This window comes from Maniola jurtina, chromosome 6, assembly GCF_905333055.1.
Source record: "Maniola jurtina chromosome 6, ilManJurt1.1, whole genome shotgun sequence".
Taxonomy (NCBI): Eukaryota; Metazoa; Arthropoda; class Insecta; order Lepidoptera; family Nymphalidae; genus Maniola; species Maniola jurtina.
Window position 1 is genome coordinate 14,419,711 of NC_060034.1, and position 22,033 is coordinate 14,441,743.

Genomic DNA, 22,033 nt, shown 5'->3' on the forward strand with positions numbered 1-22,033 from the left:
CAGGCCAGCAGGCTGTGGAACATTAAATTGGATAAATCTCTAAAGGATATAGGATTGCAACGTTCACAGACTGATCCCTGCATTTACTATGATTGTGTTAAAAGGATATACATTGCTGTTTATGTGGACGATTTGATTTTGTTCACATCTCAAAAAGAAGACAAAGACATGATAAAAGAAAAATTAAAATTACATTTCAAAATGAAAGATCTCGGTGAAGTGAGTCAATGTATTGGGCTTAATGTTACTAGAGCTGATGGCAAAATAATGTTAGACCAACAAAAATATATAAAAGAAACATTAAATAAGTTTGGGATGTTAGAGTGTAAACCTGTCAGAACACCTATAGAAGTGTCTGCAAAATTTGAAACAATTTCTGAAGGTGAAACCGAAACAGATTTTCCCTATCAGCAAGCTATTGGCTGTCTACTTTACATTGCTCAAGGAACTCGTCCAGATATATCATATGCAGTGAATACACTGAGTAGATTTAATAAAAATCCCAAATTAGAGCACTGGGTGGCAGTAAAAAGGGTGCTAAGATACTTACAAGGTACCAAGGATTTAAAGCTGACATATTCTAGAGATTGCGAAAACAGAATCTCCGGCTACTGTGATGCTGACTGGGCCAGCGACATCCATGACAGGAAGTCGTGCACTGGCTATGTTTTTATGTTACAGGGAGGTGCTATTTCATGGTGCTCACGGAAACAGCAAACTGTAGCCTTGTCCACCGCCGAGGCTGAATATATGGCCATGGCTTCGGCTGCACAGGAGGCCCTATGGCTGAGGCAGCTACAGAAAGAACTGGGCCAGGCGCAAGAAGGTGCTCTACCAATCTACAGTGATAACCAGAGTGCTATAAGACTAACTACCAGTGATTGTTATTTGCCTCGGACAAAACATATAGATATAAGATTTCATTTTTTGAAGAACCATGTTAATGATAATGCTATAACGTTTTGCTATGTTAAAGGAACCCTAATGATTGCTGATATACTAACAAAAGGGACTTTATGTAATAAACATTTGTTTTGTACTGAAGGTATGGGCTTGCATTCAGGGCGGGTGTTGTAAAAGAATGCAACCCTATGTCTGTATTTCATTATCTGTATGAAATGTCAAACGTCAATGTCTATTATAGCATCTATGTTTCCGCCCTCTTGGTTAAAAAATTACGTGTCCAATTAATTTGTCTCAAAAACAATCTTTGTACTAAATTAGTAAAATTAGTCTCAATAATATTCAGTTTGTGAAGTTAATGTGTTTTATTACTCCAACCACGACCACGTTAAAATCTTTCATTTATCAATGAATTTATGTCATTTAAGGTCCTGGTATTGGGCAGTGTGAATTCAACACACTTAGATTTCTTTGCATTTGGAAGTAAATTGTTAGCAATAAATCAGAGAGTGACCTGTGATATGGCATTACATATAGTATACATTGTCAAAAATTATAATATTAAAGCTGTGCGTATTGCGTGAGGAATAGGTTGCAAGAGAGTTGCAACTTGCAGGGTTTGATGCATGCGCTATTGCCAGCAAACATGAGACATATTTTTATCTACAGGCAACGTCTGAGTAGGTAACGCATACGTCTAACGCAAGTTGAAATGTATTTAGTTAGACCTATCGACAAGTTTGGAGTCGGGTGCAGTCTAAATGTGGCCCGTGTGTTTAGACTGTCCGTTTCTGTCAGTTTCACGTGTCGTCCCCCGCACTTCACCACCCCGCTTGCACAAATCGAGACAGCACGAAATTTTCAAGATTTCTGGGTGTAATTTCTGGTTTTCGTAGTTCCCACATAATTATAACAATATAAAATATATAACGATAATTTTTTTACTACATAATATTCATTAAATTTTCTAGGTCTGTGGTTTTTCCAAATTTCATTAAATTGCTTCGTTGTCTAGAAAAACGAGCACAAAGTTGGGCCTTTTTTTAAAGAAAAATACAAATCTTTGAGCCCCTGTAATTTTAAAACTACATATTTTTAGAAAAATCTAAAACACCACAGACACAGATATTAGTTTCTAGACTATGTCTGCAAAATTTCATGGACTTTGGTTGCTTAATATTCAAATGAAATGGGAACTACGATTGTATGGAGTAAGTGACGGAGAGAGCTCTGTTAAATATGAATATTTACTACCTACTTAGAATACAAATACCCAAAATCATAGCGTGACAAATGTTATTTACCACACAGAATGTTATTCATACTAAAAGATTCGATTGTTGTGCAAATGGCAAATAAAACGGTATAATCGCGCATAACGTTTTACAGGAGGACCAAAAAACTGAATGAAAGCTGTTAATAGGGGTCTCTCCGTCACTCGCTTCATACAAACGTAGTTCCAATTTCATTTGGATATTAAGCAACCAAAGTCCATGAAATTTTGCAGACATATTCTAGAAACTAATATCTGTGCCTGTGGTGTTTTAGATTTTTCTAAAAATATGTAGTTTTAAAATTACAGGGGCTCAAAGATTTGTATGTAAATTTTTAAGACCGCGTAACTTTGAAATTGAATATTTTAACAGAAATCTGGAATACCACAAACATAGATATTAGTTTCTAGAATATGTCTGCAAAATTTCATGGACTTTAGTTGCTTAATATTCAAATGAAATTGGAACTACGTTTGTATGAAGCGAGTGACGGAGAGACCCCTCTTAAAATTAAAACTTTACTTACTCTATTTTTGTAAATTTCCTTTAATCACTAAAAAAATCTTTATCATTAATGTTAACGTCGTAATTGACCTGAGGCAATTAAGCTAATAACTCTTTAGTAGTTTTAATGGTTCGCCTCTCGATACCTATTCCAAATTGAGCTAAAATCACTAGCTATGACCATTTTCATTAGTGCACCTTGATCTAAATTCTAAATAAACCTACCTACAACAGTTTACTCATTTGAATATAGCTTACTAGAGGATGCCCGCGACTTCGTCCGTATGGGTTTAGGTTTTTCAAAAAACACCGTGGGAACTCTGCTTTTCCGGCATGAAAAGTTGCCAATGTCAATTTACGCGACGCGACGCAAGCTATCTCTGTACCTTTCATATAAGTAAATCGGTTAAACGGATGGGCCTATAAGAATCTCGTGGAAACTCTTTAATTTTCCGGGATAAAAAGCCTAGCCTAGGGATAGATATATAATAGGGATAGATAGCCTATGACCGTCCCCGGGATGTAAGCTAACTGTGTAGGTACCAATTTTCATCAGAATTGGTTAAATTGGTGGGTAGTGAAAAAGCTAGCAGACAGACGGACAGACAGACAGACATAAACACTTTCGCATTTATAGTAAGTAGTATGGATGGTTTTATTTTTCTTTTGAAACTTTTTCATCAGTACTAAAAGCGACCGGTAATTCTTTTCATCTCAGACTTGCTGCCTTTATAAATATTTACTATTTCTCTGGTTCATCGGTGATCTGTACCTTTGACATATGCAAAAGGTATCAGATGCAAAAGAGAATCTATTCGCTTTCTTTTACTATTACGTTGAAACTGCATATTTTTGCAGAAATCTGACAAACTATAAGTACAGATTATATAATGCATACAGTAAATGCACATACTACTTAGCATTTTAAGCAAATAAATATCTCACTCTTTAACGGTCAAGGAGACCCGTGGTCCAGTGAGCCAGAGACCAGCAATGGGCTAAGATTCGTAAACAATTATGTAAAATGTATTATGTAAATAATAATAAATTATTATGATTAATATTGTATTTATGTATTACTTATTGTACTGTAATGATAGCCTCGAATAAAGATTTTTCTTTCTTTATATTATAGGTATAATGCAATCGTTATTAGACCACAATACTGTCTTATGTAAGGAAACAAAAAGACTTTTCCTTTTATTGAGTAGGTACCAACTACCTAACCTAATGGTCGTAAATGTGGCCACATTGCCCATTTCGAAATAGCCTTGGTTAAACAAGTGAAAGTAAATCATTCCAAGAACGTGGAAGTACACGCTTTGTAATACTAGTGCATGCATACCTAAGTCCACTCATCGTCTAATGGCCAGCTACGTCCTAAAATACCGGCCAAGTGCGAGTCAGGCTCGCGCACTGAGGGTTCCGTACTCGGGTCATATTTCCGACATTTTGCACGATAAATCATAAACTATTAGGCCTAAAAATAAATAAAAATCTGTTTTAGAATATACAGATAAAGCCCTTTCATATGATACCCCACTTGGTTTAGTTATCTTACTTTGAAAATTGAAACACATTTTAATTTTTATTTTAACGATGTAATCGCAAATTCACGGTTTTCAGATTTATTCCTTTACTTGTGCTATAAGATTATTTGATCTCTAACTAACAGGCAACCACATTATGATAAAAAAAAGAAACAGAGAAAATGAGAACATTAGGTTATTATGTTATGAAGGAAACCTACAAGCAAAATCTCAAGTTTCTGAACCGTTTCAAATAGTTCTTCATTTTATAATCTGAATAATATAATAATAATTAATAATGATATAGTAGATTATCAATTAAACATGTGTACAATACAGGTCACTGAGTTATATTAATAAGTACCTAATGATAAAGATCCAAAAGGTGTTAGCTTTGTTCTTTCTCTGCAAAACGATGACTTACCTATCTATAATACAAGTGTACCTAATTTAAAAATTTATAACACCCCCGACAAATAAAGGTTACAGTAACTAGAAAAGAGCTGATAACTTTCAAACGGCTGCACCGATTTTCTTGGATTATAGCTAAGAACACTCTCGATGAAGCCACCTTTCAAACAAAAAAAAACTAAATCGGTTCATTAGATTAGGAGCTACGATGCCACAGACAGATACACAGATACACACGTCAAACTTATAACACCCCTCTTTTTGGGTCGGGGGTTAAAAATAACTATAAGCCAACAAAATACTGTAAGAATTTGTCAGAAAATTAAGGGGAAAAAATACCTAGTGTTCTTAAACACATAAAAAAGTTTATTTGTCTTAAAAATGTGAAGGTTGCATAGTGAACACTTGAATCAGCGGTTATTGCGTCATGAAACGCCGGATGTGGGTGCTGCGAGAGGATAACTGTCAAGGCAGAGTGAACTCATAGATTAAGGAACTATGTGCAACTGAACTAGAGGTAGTTAGCTGTTCGGTTTGATCCTGACTCAACATCAGCTGTCAAATATTAAGTAATTGAGCACCAAATATTAGGTATTTGAGCACCAAATATTAGGTATTTAAGCACCAAATATTAGGTATTTGAGCACCAAATATTAGGTATTTGAGCACTAGGGGAGACATTTGAGCCCTAGGGGTTTATATAATCGACATGAAATCGTCAACTATATAAGCGTCAACGTATCAACGTCAAATATTTAAAAACATTATTACACTAGTATTATAATGGCAAAAAGTTCTCTTCAAAAAGGCCTCTCTAGTGCACAGAGATCGTTGATCCAAGCCTACGTCCATGTTTATCATTAATTAGTCCATTTGTATGGATGCCATTTGACCATCCAAATATCGACATCTCCTAAAACAAACTACGATGACGCGTTTACAATGCTTTGATGACATCTATACATGTAGGCTTTCACTATAACTAAGTCTACAAAAATTTTTTTGTCTGATTTGAGACTTCCGCCGTGGTTAGTTGCCATCCTTACAGCCCGTTCCCACTTGTCGGCTTTTTGACACAAAATCAGTTTCATATAAGTATGAATAGTTCCATATAAAATGTTCTGCCACGGGAACATCCGATTAAAATCCGGGTCCGACAGACTACGAGTGGGAACTGGCTCTATCGGCAAAACGGTGTCGCCTAACGATTTAGCGTTCCGGTACGATGCCGTGTAGAAATCAAAGCAGTGTGGGTATAATGAAAACTGCCATACTCCTTCCAGGATATTCCGCTTCCATCTTGAACTGCATCATCACTTACCACCAGGTGAGATTGCAGGCAAGAGATAAAGCTGCTTAAAAAAATTAAGTAAGTAAGTACATTAAAAATGTTTTTCTTTAAAAAGTTTTTTTAAACATTCAACTTATTGGTTCTCGCCTTTTAAGAAACAAAATGTCAAGGGTAATTCTCAATAGTTTCTTAATACCGATAACAAGTGACCTGGATCAATACGCGTTATCAGTTCTTTTAGATTGCATTAAGTATCTCTAAGAATATTTTACTCTGTATTCTAAGCATTATCTCAAATCACTCTATTTTCCTTTACTTATTATCATCTACTTGACGGTTAGAAATAAATATAATCTTTATACCTAATCTAGAAATTAAACTATAAACAAATAGTTGTTACCTATTGAGATTAAAAAATTAGGACGATGTGGCCTCTTATTTTAATTTATCATGTACTAGAGGATGCCCGCGACTTTGTCCGCGTGGATTAAGGTTTTTAAAGATCCCGTGGGAACTGTTTGATTTTCCGTGATAAAAAGTTGCCTATGTCGATTACAGCCCGGCTGCATGGGCAATAGATAAAAATTATATCCCCGATTATATCTACTGATCTCTATGAAATCAGTGGATATAATCGGGGATATAATTTTTATCTACTGCCCATGCTAGCCCGGCAGGGACGCAAGCTACCTCGGTACCAAATTTCATACAAATCGGTTAAGCAAATGGTTTTTGGGAATCCCGTGGGAACTCTTTAATTTTCCGGGATAAAAAGTAGCCTATGCCCGTCCCCGGGATATAAGCTAACCTGTACCAAATTTCGTCAGAATCGGTTAAACTGTTGGACCGTGAAAAGGTAGAAGACAGACAGACAGACACACTTTCGCATTTATAATATTAAGTATGGATTTAAATTTGTTTAGAATAAACAACCGGTCAAGTGTGAGTCGCGCCTCGCTCTTTTAGGGTTCCGTACACAATAATTGAAATATTTCTTTTCGCAACATCGCAATAAACCGTGAGAGAAAAACTCAAAAAATATTCGTTTGTTTGATTACAGCTTGTGATTGATGATTTGCAATAACTGTAGATTGGTCCTCAGCTATTAGTATTCAGGTATAAAATATATAAATCATTATTTGGTAAACTAATGGTATGGAGAGAGCTATAATAATATTAATTATTATTATTGTGTCTCTAGGTTCACTGGCTACCAGTGATGCAAATTGATGTTACTGACAACATTAGGTATTTTGATTTCCCATAATTATTATTGTAATGTTAACAGGGCTCACTCCGTCACTTGCTCCATACAATCGTAGTTCCAATTTCATTTGAATATTAAGCAACCAAAGGTAACCAAAGTCCATACAATTTTGCAGACATATTCTAGAAACTAATATCTATGCCTGTGGTTTTCCAGATTTCTGTTAAAATATTCGGTTTCAAAGTTACGCGGTCTTAAAAATTCACATACAAATCTTTGAGCCCCTGTAATTTTAAAACTACTATTTTTAGAAAAATCTAAAACACCACAGGCACAGATATTAGTTTCAAGAATATGTCTGCAAAATTTCGTGGACTTTGGTTGCTTAATATTCAAATGAAATTGGAACTACGATTGTATGGAGTAAGTGACGGAGAGAGCCCTGTTGAACGCGTCGGTTCAAATGGCTAAACGTGGGAAAAACCTTTACCATCTGTGCCTGTATTAAATGTCAGCAAAACTAGGTTCTGTAGTAACGTTTTCGAAAAATAAACTCAACTTACAAAGCTTGAAAGTTTAAACTTGCATGCATTTCCGCGATGTTAACCTTAAAAGGCGAAGGCCACGTCTGGTAGGGTTGCCACACCCATTGAAATATATAAGGTGACTTTACATAAATACGGTGTGGCAAATAATAATGTTTTAAATATGAGTTTGTATAAAAAAAGCCGCTGGACCGATGACCTGAAGAAGGTGGCGGGGAACGGGTGGATGAGGAAGGCGGAGGACCGTGTTTGGTGGCGCGCTCTTGGAAAGGCCTATGTCCAGCCGTGAACGCATACAGGCTGATGGATGGATGGATGGATAAAAAAAAGCGTTGCCGCGTCGTCGCGTCGCGTGGTGCAGTGCAGTGTAAATGCCTTTGTACTTTTAGTATCCATAGTTAAAACGTGACAATTGATTTGCAACAATCATATTTTGTTCTGCGCATTAATCTTCTAATGTGAAAGCCATTTAGCCGTTCATACTAAATGACAGATTTACCTCAACGTTGACCACCACCACCACATAACCACCAGTTGTTATTGAAGTTATAATAATGACTATTAGTCAAATCAGTGCCTTTTTACCCGACTGCGGCAAAGCCAAAAGGAACGGTTATGATTTTAGCAGTCTATGTATGTATGAGTATGTATGAATGTGTGTACGTATGTTTGTATCCAGGTTTTGTATGTTCCACCTTAGTGCCTAAACTACTGGGCCGATTTTGATGAATGAGGTGTCAATTGATTCGTTGTAAAGGTCCGGGTGACATAGGCTACATTTTATACGAAAAACATTAATCTAACTGATGTTACATCAAAAAAAGTGGGGGGTGTCCAAAATTGGCGGACGTGGATTTTACGAATTTTGAAAGACCCTATTCAAAAATTCTTAAGAAATAATTTGTTTTTACATCATAGACATTATACCAATTGTATTTTCCGTGCTTAAAAATGCACTTTTTACTGCTTCGGCAACTCTTGTGTATTTTGCGGTTACTGAAATTTTTTTAGGTTAAAAAAGAAATGTGTAGTTAGCCCTAGCTCCCATTTTTATATGGGTTGACAACTTGGCAAGAAATCAGGTCTGCAGTTTTTGCGCAAATTTAGGCTCAAGCCACATTGCGGGAAAGTCGAATCTACACGCTGTGTCTTTTTGATTTTGCAAAGAGCACTAGACCTCTATGTAATGAAGCTATAGCTTGACTAATCTGACAAGCTATACTTAAATAAAATTTTTAGGAAAAAAAAATCAATAATCCAACAACGAATCGATTCCAAAACTCCAGCAAAAATATAGTACACTTATAACAGCATTTAATTAATATAGAGCCATTTAATATAAAATTATTTATTTATCGTTTAAACTTTATTTAAGTAAGTTTATTAAAGCTTTGATAAAGTGAGGTCCGTTGGCACACTTCAGGTACGGAACTCAAATTCCCCGCTGTCAAAGTTGCCACTACTGCTTTTACATAACGGTAGATTCACATAAAGATTTAAAAGCATTTTTAAAGTTTTTTTTACGTACAAGTTAGCTCTTGACTGCAATCTTACCTGGTGGTAAGTGATTATGCAGTCTAAGATAGTACCAGGCTGACCTGGAAGGTGTATGGCAGTTTTTATAACACATAATACCCCTTTGGTTTCAACGCTAATTCGCATCTAATCGAATTTAAAAAAGAAATATATATATTTAAATTTAAATATAAATATATATATACATATATTTGTATTTTATTACATTTTCTGATGAAAATATTAAATTTTATATTCATGTGGGGTATTAAAGTAATGATTTAGCATATCAGTAAAAGAGAAGTATGGGTAGGCATCTATTGTTATTTCTTTCTTATTGTATCGATAAAATTGCAATTCATACAATGAGAGGAGCCTTTAACAGAATCAGGTTTATGTGCGTACGTACACTTTTTTCTCAATTTCGTAAGCTGCATTCTGTCAAAATTTTTTGGATGGCATTTCAATTTTATTTCATCATCACCATGATCAACCAATCACCGGCCCACTGCTGAGCCAGTTCGCCACGCTGCCCAAGTGTGGACTTCACATACCTTACATTTAGGAGAATTCTCAAGCACACAGGTTTCCTCACGATGTTTTCCTTCACCGTTAAAGCAAGTGAAGGTACCTCCGAAAAGTTAGAAGTGCGTGCCCGGGATGCGTATTTACGTTTCCGTGTACTTACAGTAGGGGAAGTATTGCCTTGAAACACGCAAGGGTTAGTTTCATTAACTCCCTTTCCAAACCCGTGTTCAATTGAAGGCACGCGTCCTCTAATTGCGCACGGATTTGCAACGCAATTTTCCTAACACGTGTTCAAGGCTTAGGTATTATTATACCTACGTGTGTGACTTATTATACGTGTTATTCAGATACAAGTTAGCCCTTGACTGCAATCTCACCTGGTGGTAAGTGATGATGCAGTCTAAGATGGAAACGGGTTAATCCGAAATAGTTTTCATTAAACCCATATAGGTACTCCTTTGATTTCTACACGGCATCGCAGCGAAGTAAGTTGCTTGGGTAACTAGCCACGGCCGAAGCCTCCCACCGGACCAGACCAGAAATTTACAAATTATAAAATTCTAAACCCCTGTCGGGAATCGAACTCGGCACCTCCCACTAATAAAACCACAGCGCTTACCACTGCGCCAGGGTGACCGTCACTATTTTACCTTCTGTATTACTATGGTTGGTATATTATACTAGGGGAGTATATTATACTACTATAATAATATTATGTAGGTACTTAAACTTGTGGTGACAGAAGGGCTGGCTCATTTTTTGCGCAACGGATCAGCCTGGCTGTCCAACGCGGAAATGCAACCAGTATTCTTGGCACCATTCCACGCGGGCATGATTTGTATAGTAATTAGATAAGGCTAGCTTTAAGTTTTATTGTAATATTTTCACCCTATAATAGTATAAGGTACTTAAATGTTATATCGTTATTATAAAGTTTCCACGTGACAGTATTCAAAACTATGTATAATGAAGGTTGCACTGAAACCTAGAAGTTTACAAGTTGTAAGCGTGTGGCTTGCAACTTTGTTTAACCTAATTAATATATAAGTAAGTAAATGGCTGCTATTGTGGAGCTAAGGTAGAATTGAACGCAATCCAGTTCACATAGGTAAATAATTACTATTAGTGCAGAGTTACTCGCGAAACTTCGATACTATTACTGTGATTGTGCTAATGCATAATTATTAAGTAGGTACATGAACAATTGTCATTCCAAGTGAAAAAATTTTTTTTCAAAAAATAAATAAAACCAACTTCAATAACCACAAACACTAGAGAGTAAAAAATAATTTTTGTTTCTACACGTGTAATGTATGTATGTACCTATGAAGTCGAGCGAACATAATAAAAGAAACTAGAAATCTAAGTGCGAAGCTCACCCGACTTCATACATATTATTATGTATATTACACGTGTAGAAACAAAAAATATGTTTTTCCTTTTTTTTTAGTATTTGTGGTTATGGAAATAGGTTTTTTTTCGAATTTTTTTATTTCACAATTTTTAGTTAAAAAATCAAAATCACTTAAAAATAAATAAGTAAACAAAAATATTTTTTATACAATTAAACTTTTACAAGTACATACTTTTGAATCGTCTAAACCTTCTAAAAAAACTTGGCAACCCTTCTCAAGGCACGAAGATAATAATGATTTAATTTGAGATTGATAGGGCCAACTTTTTATACCGTGCTATAGAAAACTAATCAAGGCTTTAAGCTATTAATAGTGGATAAACTAACTACATAGTTAAATGTTTCTGCCAATGAATACAATCGATGGTTCTAATCATACTCTAATCATAGTAAGTAATTATTCAAATTCAAGTAACTATACGCCATTATGTATTCGCAATTTATTCTCAATTTGTGATTCACTAGTAACAGTTATTATGTAGGTAGTTGATGAGTCATGAACTCATGAAGTTTTCATTTTTACTTAAATAACGACCAAATACGACTTATCTTACTTGAAAGCATCACAAAAAGTAAATAAACGTTTTTTGAAATTTTGCTAGTAAATATGCGTAGGTAAGTTAAAAGTACATACTAGCACTACTAAATCTACTCGCATGATAACGTTAACTGGATGGTATGAATATAAATATATATAACTATGCAGGCGGTAAGTTTGCGTTAAAATTAAATTCAAAGTCACCTAAATATCGTGATTTACTTATGGTCCAAGATCCTACTGCCACCAGACGTTCCTTATTTTCTGGCAAAATGTGTGGATCCACACATTTACATAAGGAACTGTTCTAAACATGTGCATAATAATTATGACAAGATTAGATTAGGTTACCTAACTACCTAGGTACCTACCTAGAAATTGTATGAAAAACATTTACTCAGATTTAACCAACTTCTGCAGTCAAAAAAAATTGTTTTTTTCGATACAATGAAATGATCCTTACATGAAACTGAGTCGATTGGCATTAAAAAAAAAATTGACCAATTTCATTGATTTTTATGGACAGCTCACGCTTGACGCTTGGGTTTCTTCATATTATTATCCTAGTTAAAAAAACGCACTGTACCCTATATATTTATATTTATACCACCCATTTAACGTTACTATGCAAGTAGGTAGATATAAGAGTTTCTTTCATATACTTGATTGCCAAGCTAAATAGTATCAACAAAGTATTTTTTATTTCACAATCGTGATTTCTTAGCAAGCTATTCTCACGTCTTACTGTGGATTTAATCTGATTACCTCATAAATACGATTTGAAAATCGCATCCGTGTCTGAAGAAAACAAGATGGTCTTGAAGTGTGAGAAGATAAAGGAAAAACCGGCCAAGTGCGAGTCAGACTCGCACACCGAGGGTTCCGTACTCGGATATTTTTCCGACATTTTGCACGATAAATTAAAAACTATTAGGTATGCATAAAATAAATAAAAATTTGTTTTAGAATGTACGGCCCTTTCATACTATGATCCCAATTTGATATACCTAGTTATCTTACTTTGAAAATTGAAAATACTAATTATTTTTTCATGAACATATTTTAATTTTTTTTTTTGTGATATAACCACAAATTCACAGTTTTCGGATTTTTCCCTTTACTTGTGCTATAAGACCTAGTTACCTACCTGTCAAATGTAATGATTCTAGGTCTACGGGAAGTACCCAATAGGTTTTCTTGACAGACACGACAGACAGACGGAATAGATAGACTATATGAGAAATAATAGAGATAATATAAGGGTTCCATTTTTTCTTTTTAAGGTACGGAAACCTAAAAAGTGTATACTTATCTGTTTCTTACCTTTTTAAAAGAACGCTGAATAACTAAAAGATTTTCCGCATTTGACGAAGAGATAGTATGTATCCAGAGGAAAGAATTCATCATACTTTTTATACTTTACTAAAACTATATCAGTACTCAAGCTTTTTAATTTTTCAGGTTTTTTGTAGTTCAACTAGAAATCTAGATGATGCCGGTGAACTCGTCAGCCTGGGTCTGGGTTTAGGTTTTTTAAATATCCAGTGGGAATGCTTTCATTATCCGAGATAAAAAGTAACATGATGAGAGCTATCCCTGTTAATTTGTCAAAATTGATTAGATGCTAGCATACATACAGACTTACAGACGATTTCTCATTCATAATATTGGTATGGATTATAATTAATATTAGTATAGGAGTATAACTGGCAAATACTGCTGACGAACAAGCAAAATCGACCCTGATGATGGTCGCATTTAAATAATGTTATTCGTGAAGCGTAAAGGTCGCCGAGTAGGATCTCGGCTCTCAAGGCAAACCGAGCTTTGATTTCTTGTGCGATTCTTTTGTTGTTCCGCGAAGTATTAGATCATCAAGTCCGTTAGCTGGTATATGTTTGACTGTGATGATGTGTAAATATATCATACTTAACAGGGCTCTCTCCGTCACTTACTCCATACAATCGTAGTTCCAATTTCATTTGAATATTAAGCAACCAAAGTCCATGAAATTTTGCAGACATATTCTAGAAACTAATTTCTATCTATTTTAATTTAGTTTTTTTTTTGTTTGAAAGGTGGCTTGGTCGAGAGTTTTCTTAGCTATAATCCAAGAAAATCGGTTCAGCCGTTTGAAAGTTATCAGCTCTTTTCGAGGGTGTTATAAATTTTTAATTTACACTTGTTATTGACGGGTAAAACGTCTATTCAATGTGAGCAAACCTGTTTCTAGTTTTATTGTAAATTGATACTAAGAATTTTCCTGTACGATTCACAATCGGAGAAACCATAAGAAAGGGAATCCCTAACGCGGTGCTGTTTCTCTTTAATACTCCGCTCTGAACTTACCAGAGAATTGTTTTGATGTTTCAAATGTTTGCACGCTATACGATAAAAGAAAACATAGTGAGGAAATTGAATAACGTATAAGTCCGGAGATATTCTTGGTTATGAGCAATTTCATTTACCTAGAGGATACGAAAGCGTTGCACGTGTAACCTTTGTTATTTTACACGAAGTACTTAACCTCATTGCGACACGTTTGATGTCGCCTGTCCGCCTAGTGGGGGGTGAGTCCCAACCCTCTGCTGAATTCAGGCGGCACAAGACCGTAGAGTGTGGAGACCTAGGTCCAGCAGTGGACGTCTATCGGTTGATAATGGTGCTGATTATGACGATGATGAAAAAACCGCCCAAGTGCGAGTGAACTCGCGCACTGAGGGTTCCGTACTCGGATATTTTTTCCAACATTTTGCACAATAAATCAAAAACTATTATCCATAAAAATAAATAAATATCTGTTTTAGAATGTACAGGTAAAGCCCTTTCATATGATACCCCACTTGGTACAATTATCTCACTTTGAAAATTGAAACACATTTTTTTTTTTTTAAATGATGTAACCACAAATTCGCGATTTTAAGATTTATTCCTGTACTTGTGCTACAAGACCTACCTACCTACCAAACATGATTCTAGGTCAACGGGAATTACCCTATAGGTTTCTTGACAGACACGACGGACGGACAGACGGACAGACAGACAGACAGACAGACAACCAAGTGATCCTAAAAGGGTTCCGTTTTTCCTTTTGAGGTACGGAACCCTAAAAAGGAAGGTAATTGGAGTTGAAAGCGAGTAACTTAAATTTAAAAAAAAAGTTTTATATCAAAGCTCCTTTTTATGTGCCTACTAAAAAGGATTAAAACTTAGGTACTTACTCTAAATACTAAAAGCCCTACGAAATGGTATTAAGTAGGTAATCATAGTTCGACAACTTTCATTGGTTTGTAAGAAATTTGAAAACAATCATTTATAACAAGTGTAAATTAAAAATTTATAACAAATGAAGGTTACAGTAACTAGAAAAAAGCTGATAACTTTTAAACGGCTGAACTGATTTTCTTGGATTATAGCTAAGAACACTCTCGATCAAGCCACCTTTCAAACAAAAGAAAAACTAAATTAAAATCGGTTCATTAGTTAAGGAGCAACGATGCCACGGACATATACACAGATACACAGATACACACATCAAACTTATAACACCCCTCTTTTTAGGTCGGGGGTTGAAAATATTTTTCGTTTAATTCCATGTAAAAGAAATAAAAGAGATAAAAGATATACGAAGTGGTAGATAAGTAATAGCACAGTAATAGTAGTTGTATCCGATTTTCATTAGTTTTCAAGAATGTACGGTATTTGAAATGGAAAGCAGACACCCTTGTAAGCTAGTGAACGCCAAACATACCTTGCGACCAAGTTCCTTTGTAATGAGAATTCAGCTCGCACAGACATAGCTTTTAGGGTTCCGTACCTCAAAAGGAAAAACAGAACCCTTATAGGATCACTTTGTTGCCTGTCTGTCTGTCTGTCTGTAGGGACTTCCCGTTGACCTAGAATCATCAAAGGCAGGTAGGTAGGTATTATAGCACGAATACAGGAATAAATCTGAAAACCGCAAATTTGTGGCTATATCATTAAAAAAAATTAAAATGTGTTTCAATTTTCAAAGTAAGATAACTAAACCAAGTGGGGTATCATATGAAAAGGCTTTATCTGTATATTCTAAAACAGATTTTTATTTATTTTTATGTATAGTATTTATGTTTTTGATTTATCGTGCATAATGTTGGAAAAAATACCCGAGTACGGAACCCTCAGTGCGCGAGTCTGACTCGCACTTGGCCGGTTTTCTCAGGTTGAAATCTATAGAGCGCACTAGGACTTTGCTTAGACTTAAGTTTAAGTATCTGTATGAACGACTACGGAAAAGCTCAGCAGTGCAGAAAAAAGTAAAGGGTTATAAGTTACAGCCAAGTTGAAGCTAGACTCAATTTAAAAGTCACAAGAAGTTAATAGGTAAGTACTTCGAGAAAGTTAGGAAGTTCTAACGAAGCAATTGATTCAAGTTAGAAGTTTACGTTAATTGACATAGTTGCAACTTGCATTCCGAATCATTGGAACCAATATGCTCTATTGGACCGCTTGAGATTATAGAGAGAGATCCAGCGAGGTGTAGACCTTCGTTATTTTATAAAAGCTAAAAGTTTCTCTGCGTATTGTCCCCAACACAGGGACGAACGATCAGCGATTATGAAGTTTGGATCATGGTGGCTTTGGGAGACAGGCAAAAAAGGTGTTAAAAACTCTTACGTTAAAGTATAAAGTGTATTTTTTTTTACATTTTCTTCGAAATAGTATTAGAAATCACGTCATGCATTGCCAGATACTTAGCATCGTACTAACCCCCTGCCATATTATGTAACTCACCATCCCGAATAGAAGATCGACGTCTTAACCATGAGGCAATTACCGCTTCAGCATTTAATTAGATTAAAATACCTGCTACTCTACCTGCATACTACTAGAGAAAAAGATTTCATTTAAATCCGTCAATCTCCTAATTTTTTTTTAATAAAGTGAGATTTCTTGAAATTGAAATTACAGCTCGAGTGAATAAATATAACTTTCGTATGAAATATTAAGGTCATAACACACAAAGGAGACTTAATTAGTGAAATCATGTTAAATGTACAAATTGGACTTTTGATGATTCGTCGTACCGCGTCAACGTACTTTGGTCGCGAATTTTCGAAATCGTGTCTTGGACCGGTTTTGTCAGAAAACGCCACGGTATCTTCTTGAACGAGAAGGGTTTCATTTCATCAACGTTTTGCTCAGCCACAGTACCGGACCACTGGGTCAAAAACTAAGAGGTTTACAAACTTAAATTGTAGATTTTTATAATCAAATCGAAATGACACGATTTAAAAATTTACTAGGGATGTTTTGGCAAAAGTTTGTCTTTCTTATCTGCAAGTTCAGTTGTACAATACTTAAGTTAAGTACAGTGGTAGTGTAGGTCCAATGCAAGTATTTGATACCACTCTCCATCTTAGATTATGACACTAAAATACGTGTTTAAATATTTTGTGATATATGTACGTATGATTTATTGCCCTTTCCCCCTATAAGAATTATTGAACTACTTGCTTATTCACGCGAATTCGTGGGCGTGGGCATCACAAATCATTTCTAACCCCCATGACACTGGTTACGACTGGAGTGTGGTGGCTAGCCAGCCGGATTTGAGACAGAATCCTACCACGAAGCAAACATGACATACCTTTGAGATTATGCCATGCATTATTAAACACAGCGATCTATAAATGGGACTGGGGTAGCGAAGTCTATGACATCTATAAAATAGGTACCGGAACAGGAAGAGGCCGGCATGTCCTCCCCTCGGCGAGTTACTCGATGAGCGGTGCAGTAAAAAACACGGCTCACGAATCACGAAGGCTGTCGAAACGTTTTCCAAACATGGCATCCCATTTATCATCTGTGCATCAGCACTGAATTTTTGATAACTTCTTTTGCAATATAGTCACTAGATGTGGCACGTTTTAGTTAAATCCATACTATTAATATTATAAATGAGAAAGTATGTCTGTCTGTTTGTCTGTCTGTCTATCTGTCTGCTAGTTTTTCACGGCCCAACAGTTTAACTGATTTGGATGAAATTTGGTACAGTGTTAGCTTACATCCCAGGGACGAACATATGCTACTTTTATCCCGGAAAATCGAATTGTTCCCATGGAATTCTCAAAGACCCGCCTGTTTAACCGATTTACATGAATTTTGGTACGGAGGTAGCTTGCGTCCCGGAAATTGACATAGGCAACTTTTATCCCGAAAAGCACAGTTCCCACGGGATTTTAAAAACCTAAATCTACGCAGAAGAAGTCGCGGGTATCATCTAGTTACAAATTAATGTCAAATACACATAACTATCTGCCCAAATAGAACCATACCTACTAAAGTAGGATTATTCATGGTAACCTCATTAATTTAGGTATTTCTGTATTAAACTACTGACAATTTTTTTTCCTTAAATGACACATTTTGTGACAATAGGTCCATATCAAACAAACCACGTTTTCATTACTCACGGCAAACTTTGTATCGAGTAGCCATGTGGTTACTTTTAACTTTTTTAAGCAAATAGGAGTGGAGAAGTAACTTAAACTCAACTTTTTGCAGTTTAAACAAGTTTGCCGATTAATACGTAACATCAAGCGAAATGTAAATCAAAACCATTTAATTGTAAAGCTGTAATAAATTATGTCAGTTCTATTACGATTATTAATAGACGCGAATATTGTCAACAATCACAATGTACCTGACCGATTACGCTTATCTTTTCGTCTCTAGGTCTTGAATAGCTGTTGAAATTCCTTAGCTATTGTGTAATGTAATATAAATCACTAACGACCGTCCCGACTTCGCACGGATAACTTATTCAAAGAGATCCACTTTTTGAAAATAAAATATAACCTGTTTCTCATGAATAATGTAGCTTCCTACTGGTGAAAGAATTTTCGAAATCGGTGCAGTAGTTTCAGAGATTACCCCCTGCAAACAAACTTACAAACTTTAAGAAAAGAGATAAACCGTTTTTTGATAGATAAGTAGTGACACAAAGTAGGTTTTATATCAAATAGGTCTGTATAATAAACTAGCAGATGCACGCATAATCATTTAGGTTTTTAAAAATCCTGTTGAAATTTCTCGAAATCCTTTCTTTGTGGGATCTAGGTACGTTATAAAGAAAATTTACGCGCACAATCTCAAGTTTCTAAACACAGAAGTTTGATATTGTATATGTTCATATGTCGGACAGTAAGTTTCTAATTTACAGATAGATTAATGTAGTTTTCGGCTTTACGCTGTGAAAATTTCCTAATTTCAGTAGTGATAAGGATCTGACAGTTACACAGATGGACGAATGGATGCTAGGCCAATTATTATTATTATACCCTGAGACTTGCTTCGCTTGGTTAAATATTTAACGAAATATATTTGTTTCAGATACTTACCTACAGCCTGCAAAATGGGGCAAGACGAGAAAAAAGGTTCTATAATCTTGGACAATTTTAATTCTACGTAAGCATTACCTTTATTACTGACTAGCGACGCGCCCCGGTTTCGCACGGGTAGCGTATTACAATTCTCATAGGGATCTCAATTTTTTTGAAAATAAAATGTAGCCTATGTTACTCAGAAATAATGTAGCTTGCTACTGCTAAAAGAATTTTCAATATCGGTTCAGTAGTTCCAGAGATTAGCCCTACAAACAAACTTACGAACTTTATCTCTTTATAATATTAGTATAGATTTTCAATTTATAAACCAAATTAGTAGATGTATTATGTGTACACATCGATCCGGCCGCTCCAAAACAATATACCCACCTACTAATTTTGTTTATAAATTGAAAATCAGTAATGAAGGCTTTGTATTAAGAGGGGTCTCTCCATCACTCGCTCCATACAAACGTAGTTTCAATTTCATTTGAATATTAAGCAACCAAAATCTATGAAAATTTGCAGACATATTCTAGAAACTTATATCTATGCCTGTAGTTTTCCAGATCTTTGTTAAAATATTCGGTTTCAAAGTTACGCGGTCTTAAAAATTTACATACAAATCTTTGAGCATCTATAATTTTAAAACTACATATATTTAGAAAAATTTAAAACACCACAGGCATAGTATTTAGTCATCTGCCGAGTTTATTTATTTAATAAATAAATATGTATTCATGTGCATTGGTAGTCATAAAATAAATAAATGTATACTTACTACTATCTTTTTTTAACCATCATTTTGGGATACATTGAAGATAAGACCTTAGAAACGTGTGGTTTATTTCATGTCAGAATCAATTTCATTTCGGATAGTTTGGAAAGCGATTTCAGTTAGAAACTTTTCCAATTTGATAAATACACAGTATTTGTAGATAGACACACAGTAGATTAGACAGTATTTAATGTGTGATGTGTACTTACACAAATATATTATAGGTACTTATTTAAGTAGGTATCTCTTGTTAAAATTCAATATAAGAAATTTTCAAAAAAAAAAACTTCAAAAAAGGGCATCAATACCAGCGAACACTAAAAATTAAAAATAATTGAATTTATTACCGTATATAATTATGTATACAGGAGTTAATGTACTATACTAACATTTTTTGGAGCCTTTTACTCTTCATATTGTTTATGATCATATTGTTACTCCACATTGGCACCTCATTGGCACTGAGTCCAAAAAATGTTAGTGTCAGAACTACATTAACAGGGCTCTCTCCGTCACTTACTCCATACAATCGTAGTCCCAATTTCATTTGAATATTTAGCAACCAAAGTCCATGAAATTTTGCAGACATATACTAAAAACAAATATCTATGTCTGTGGTGTTTTAGATTTTTCTAAAAATATGTAGTTTTAAAATTACAGGGGCTCAAAGATGTATGTGAATTTTTAAGACCGCGGAACTTTGAAACCGAATATTGTAACGGAAATCTGGAAAACCACAGGCATAGATATTAGTTCCCGGAACGTTTCTACAAAATTCCATTGAGTATGATTGGTTATTACCTATTCCAATGAGAGACGAACTACGTTTGTATGGAGCGAGTGACGGAGAGGCCCCTCTTAACTCGTCTAAGTACTTATACATAATATATTCGGCAATAAATTAAATTATTTTTTACTTCCTTCCTAAATAGAATTTTTCATACTAACATTTCATATCATAATTTCAGAGCAAACTTGGCATCGAACCCCGGCTTCCAATCAACTCTCAGCCTCGGCTCTAAGGATGTCATCAACGAAAAGGCGTACGACCCCTTCGAACACCGGAGGGTGGAGCACCCTAACTCGTAAGTGCCTGCCTTTGGGACCATTTTCAATTAATCTTCACCTATGTTCCGGATTCCTTATTCTGATGAGAGCGTAGAGTCGATATCACAGTGATATCGAATTCACTCATTCCAGGCGTCTGTCTGTATAATAATCACATCCCCAGCTCTTCATACAAGCGTTTTGAATTAAAATTTACGAAACATATTGGAAAAGTAAGCATTAATGTATTTATCTTAATACAGCGAATTGAGACATTTTTAGCAGACGCCGTAATAAACTCTTTGCGAATGTTACGTTATAAGTACCGAATTTTAGATAGCGTGGTAATATTTTGAATGGCAATGTGAATGAGGCCCTTTTTCCGTTTACGCACCCTAAAACAGCCACCCTAGGGTGTAAACTCGGAGACGTATATACATCCTAAATATAGATGGTTATCCACCTAAAAATACGTAGTATAAATAAATTCCGTGTTTGGGTGGATAGATGGACACGCGTTTACGAGTATACACCCTAGCGTGGCTACTTTAGGGTGGATAAACGCAATAATCCGAATAAGGCAGCTAGTTCGAAAATAAATGGCACAGATCAATTTGCTGAAATAATACCTACCTGCCTTAAGGCTGGATCCTATTCTGTTTTTTGTAAGAGAATAACTGAGCCGGAGGGCGTAATCCAATCAACTCGATTTTGCAAAAACCCGAGACTTTCTTGTCAATCGTACCTCAGAGATCAAGTGTGGGTGGCATTTCGGCTAGTAACATTGAATCACTATGTACTTGCCAAAGGTTATAAAGTAATATTACGATTATGCTAGAGTTCTGAATTCACATGAAATGGCAAGGTCTATGTGACCGCATTAAATAGTAATTTTGAAAATTTCAAAAGTAGGTACCTAAATAGGTGTTGTATTTAATCGTTTGCTCGTGCCTAGTCATTATTTTGATACGAATAATTCAAAACAAGTAATTAATCATGAGACCTTCGCCAATATCAACTTTAACGCGCAAGATAATGATTGAATTTTTTCTGTTATTATTATCTGCCTTATTGATTACACTTTGTTACACTTACACTTGTTACTTACACTTGTTAGTTTTACTCACGTAATTAATTTTTCATCTCGCTTGTTTTTTTAAGTGCTAACTTCTAATGAAATAA

General features: G+C 35.2%; 1 protein-coding gene across 1 annotated transcript in view; it reads left to right on the top strand.

Moving 5' to 3' along the window:
- LOC123865937 (proton-coupled amino acid transporter-like protein pathetic) overlaps nt 1-22,033 on the top strand; it is a 43,660-nt gene that overhangs the window by 12,997 nt on the left and 8,630 nt on the right. The window contains exons 2-3 of the mRNA XM_045907158.1: nt 19,034-19,108; nt 20,773-20,889. Of these exons, the coding sequence (XP_045763114.1) occupies nt 19,056-19,108; nt 20,773-20,889 (170 nt within the window). The 5' untranslated portion in view covers nt 19,034-19,055. The remainder of the gene's footprint in view (nt 1-19,033; nt 19,109-20,772; nt 20,890-22,033) is intronic.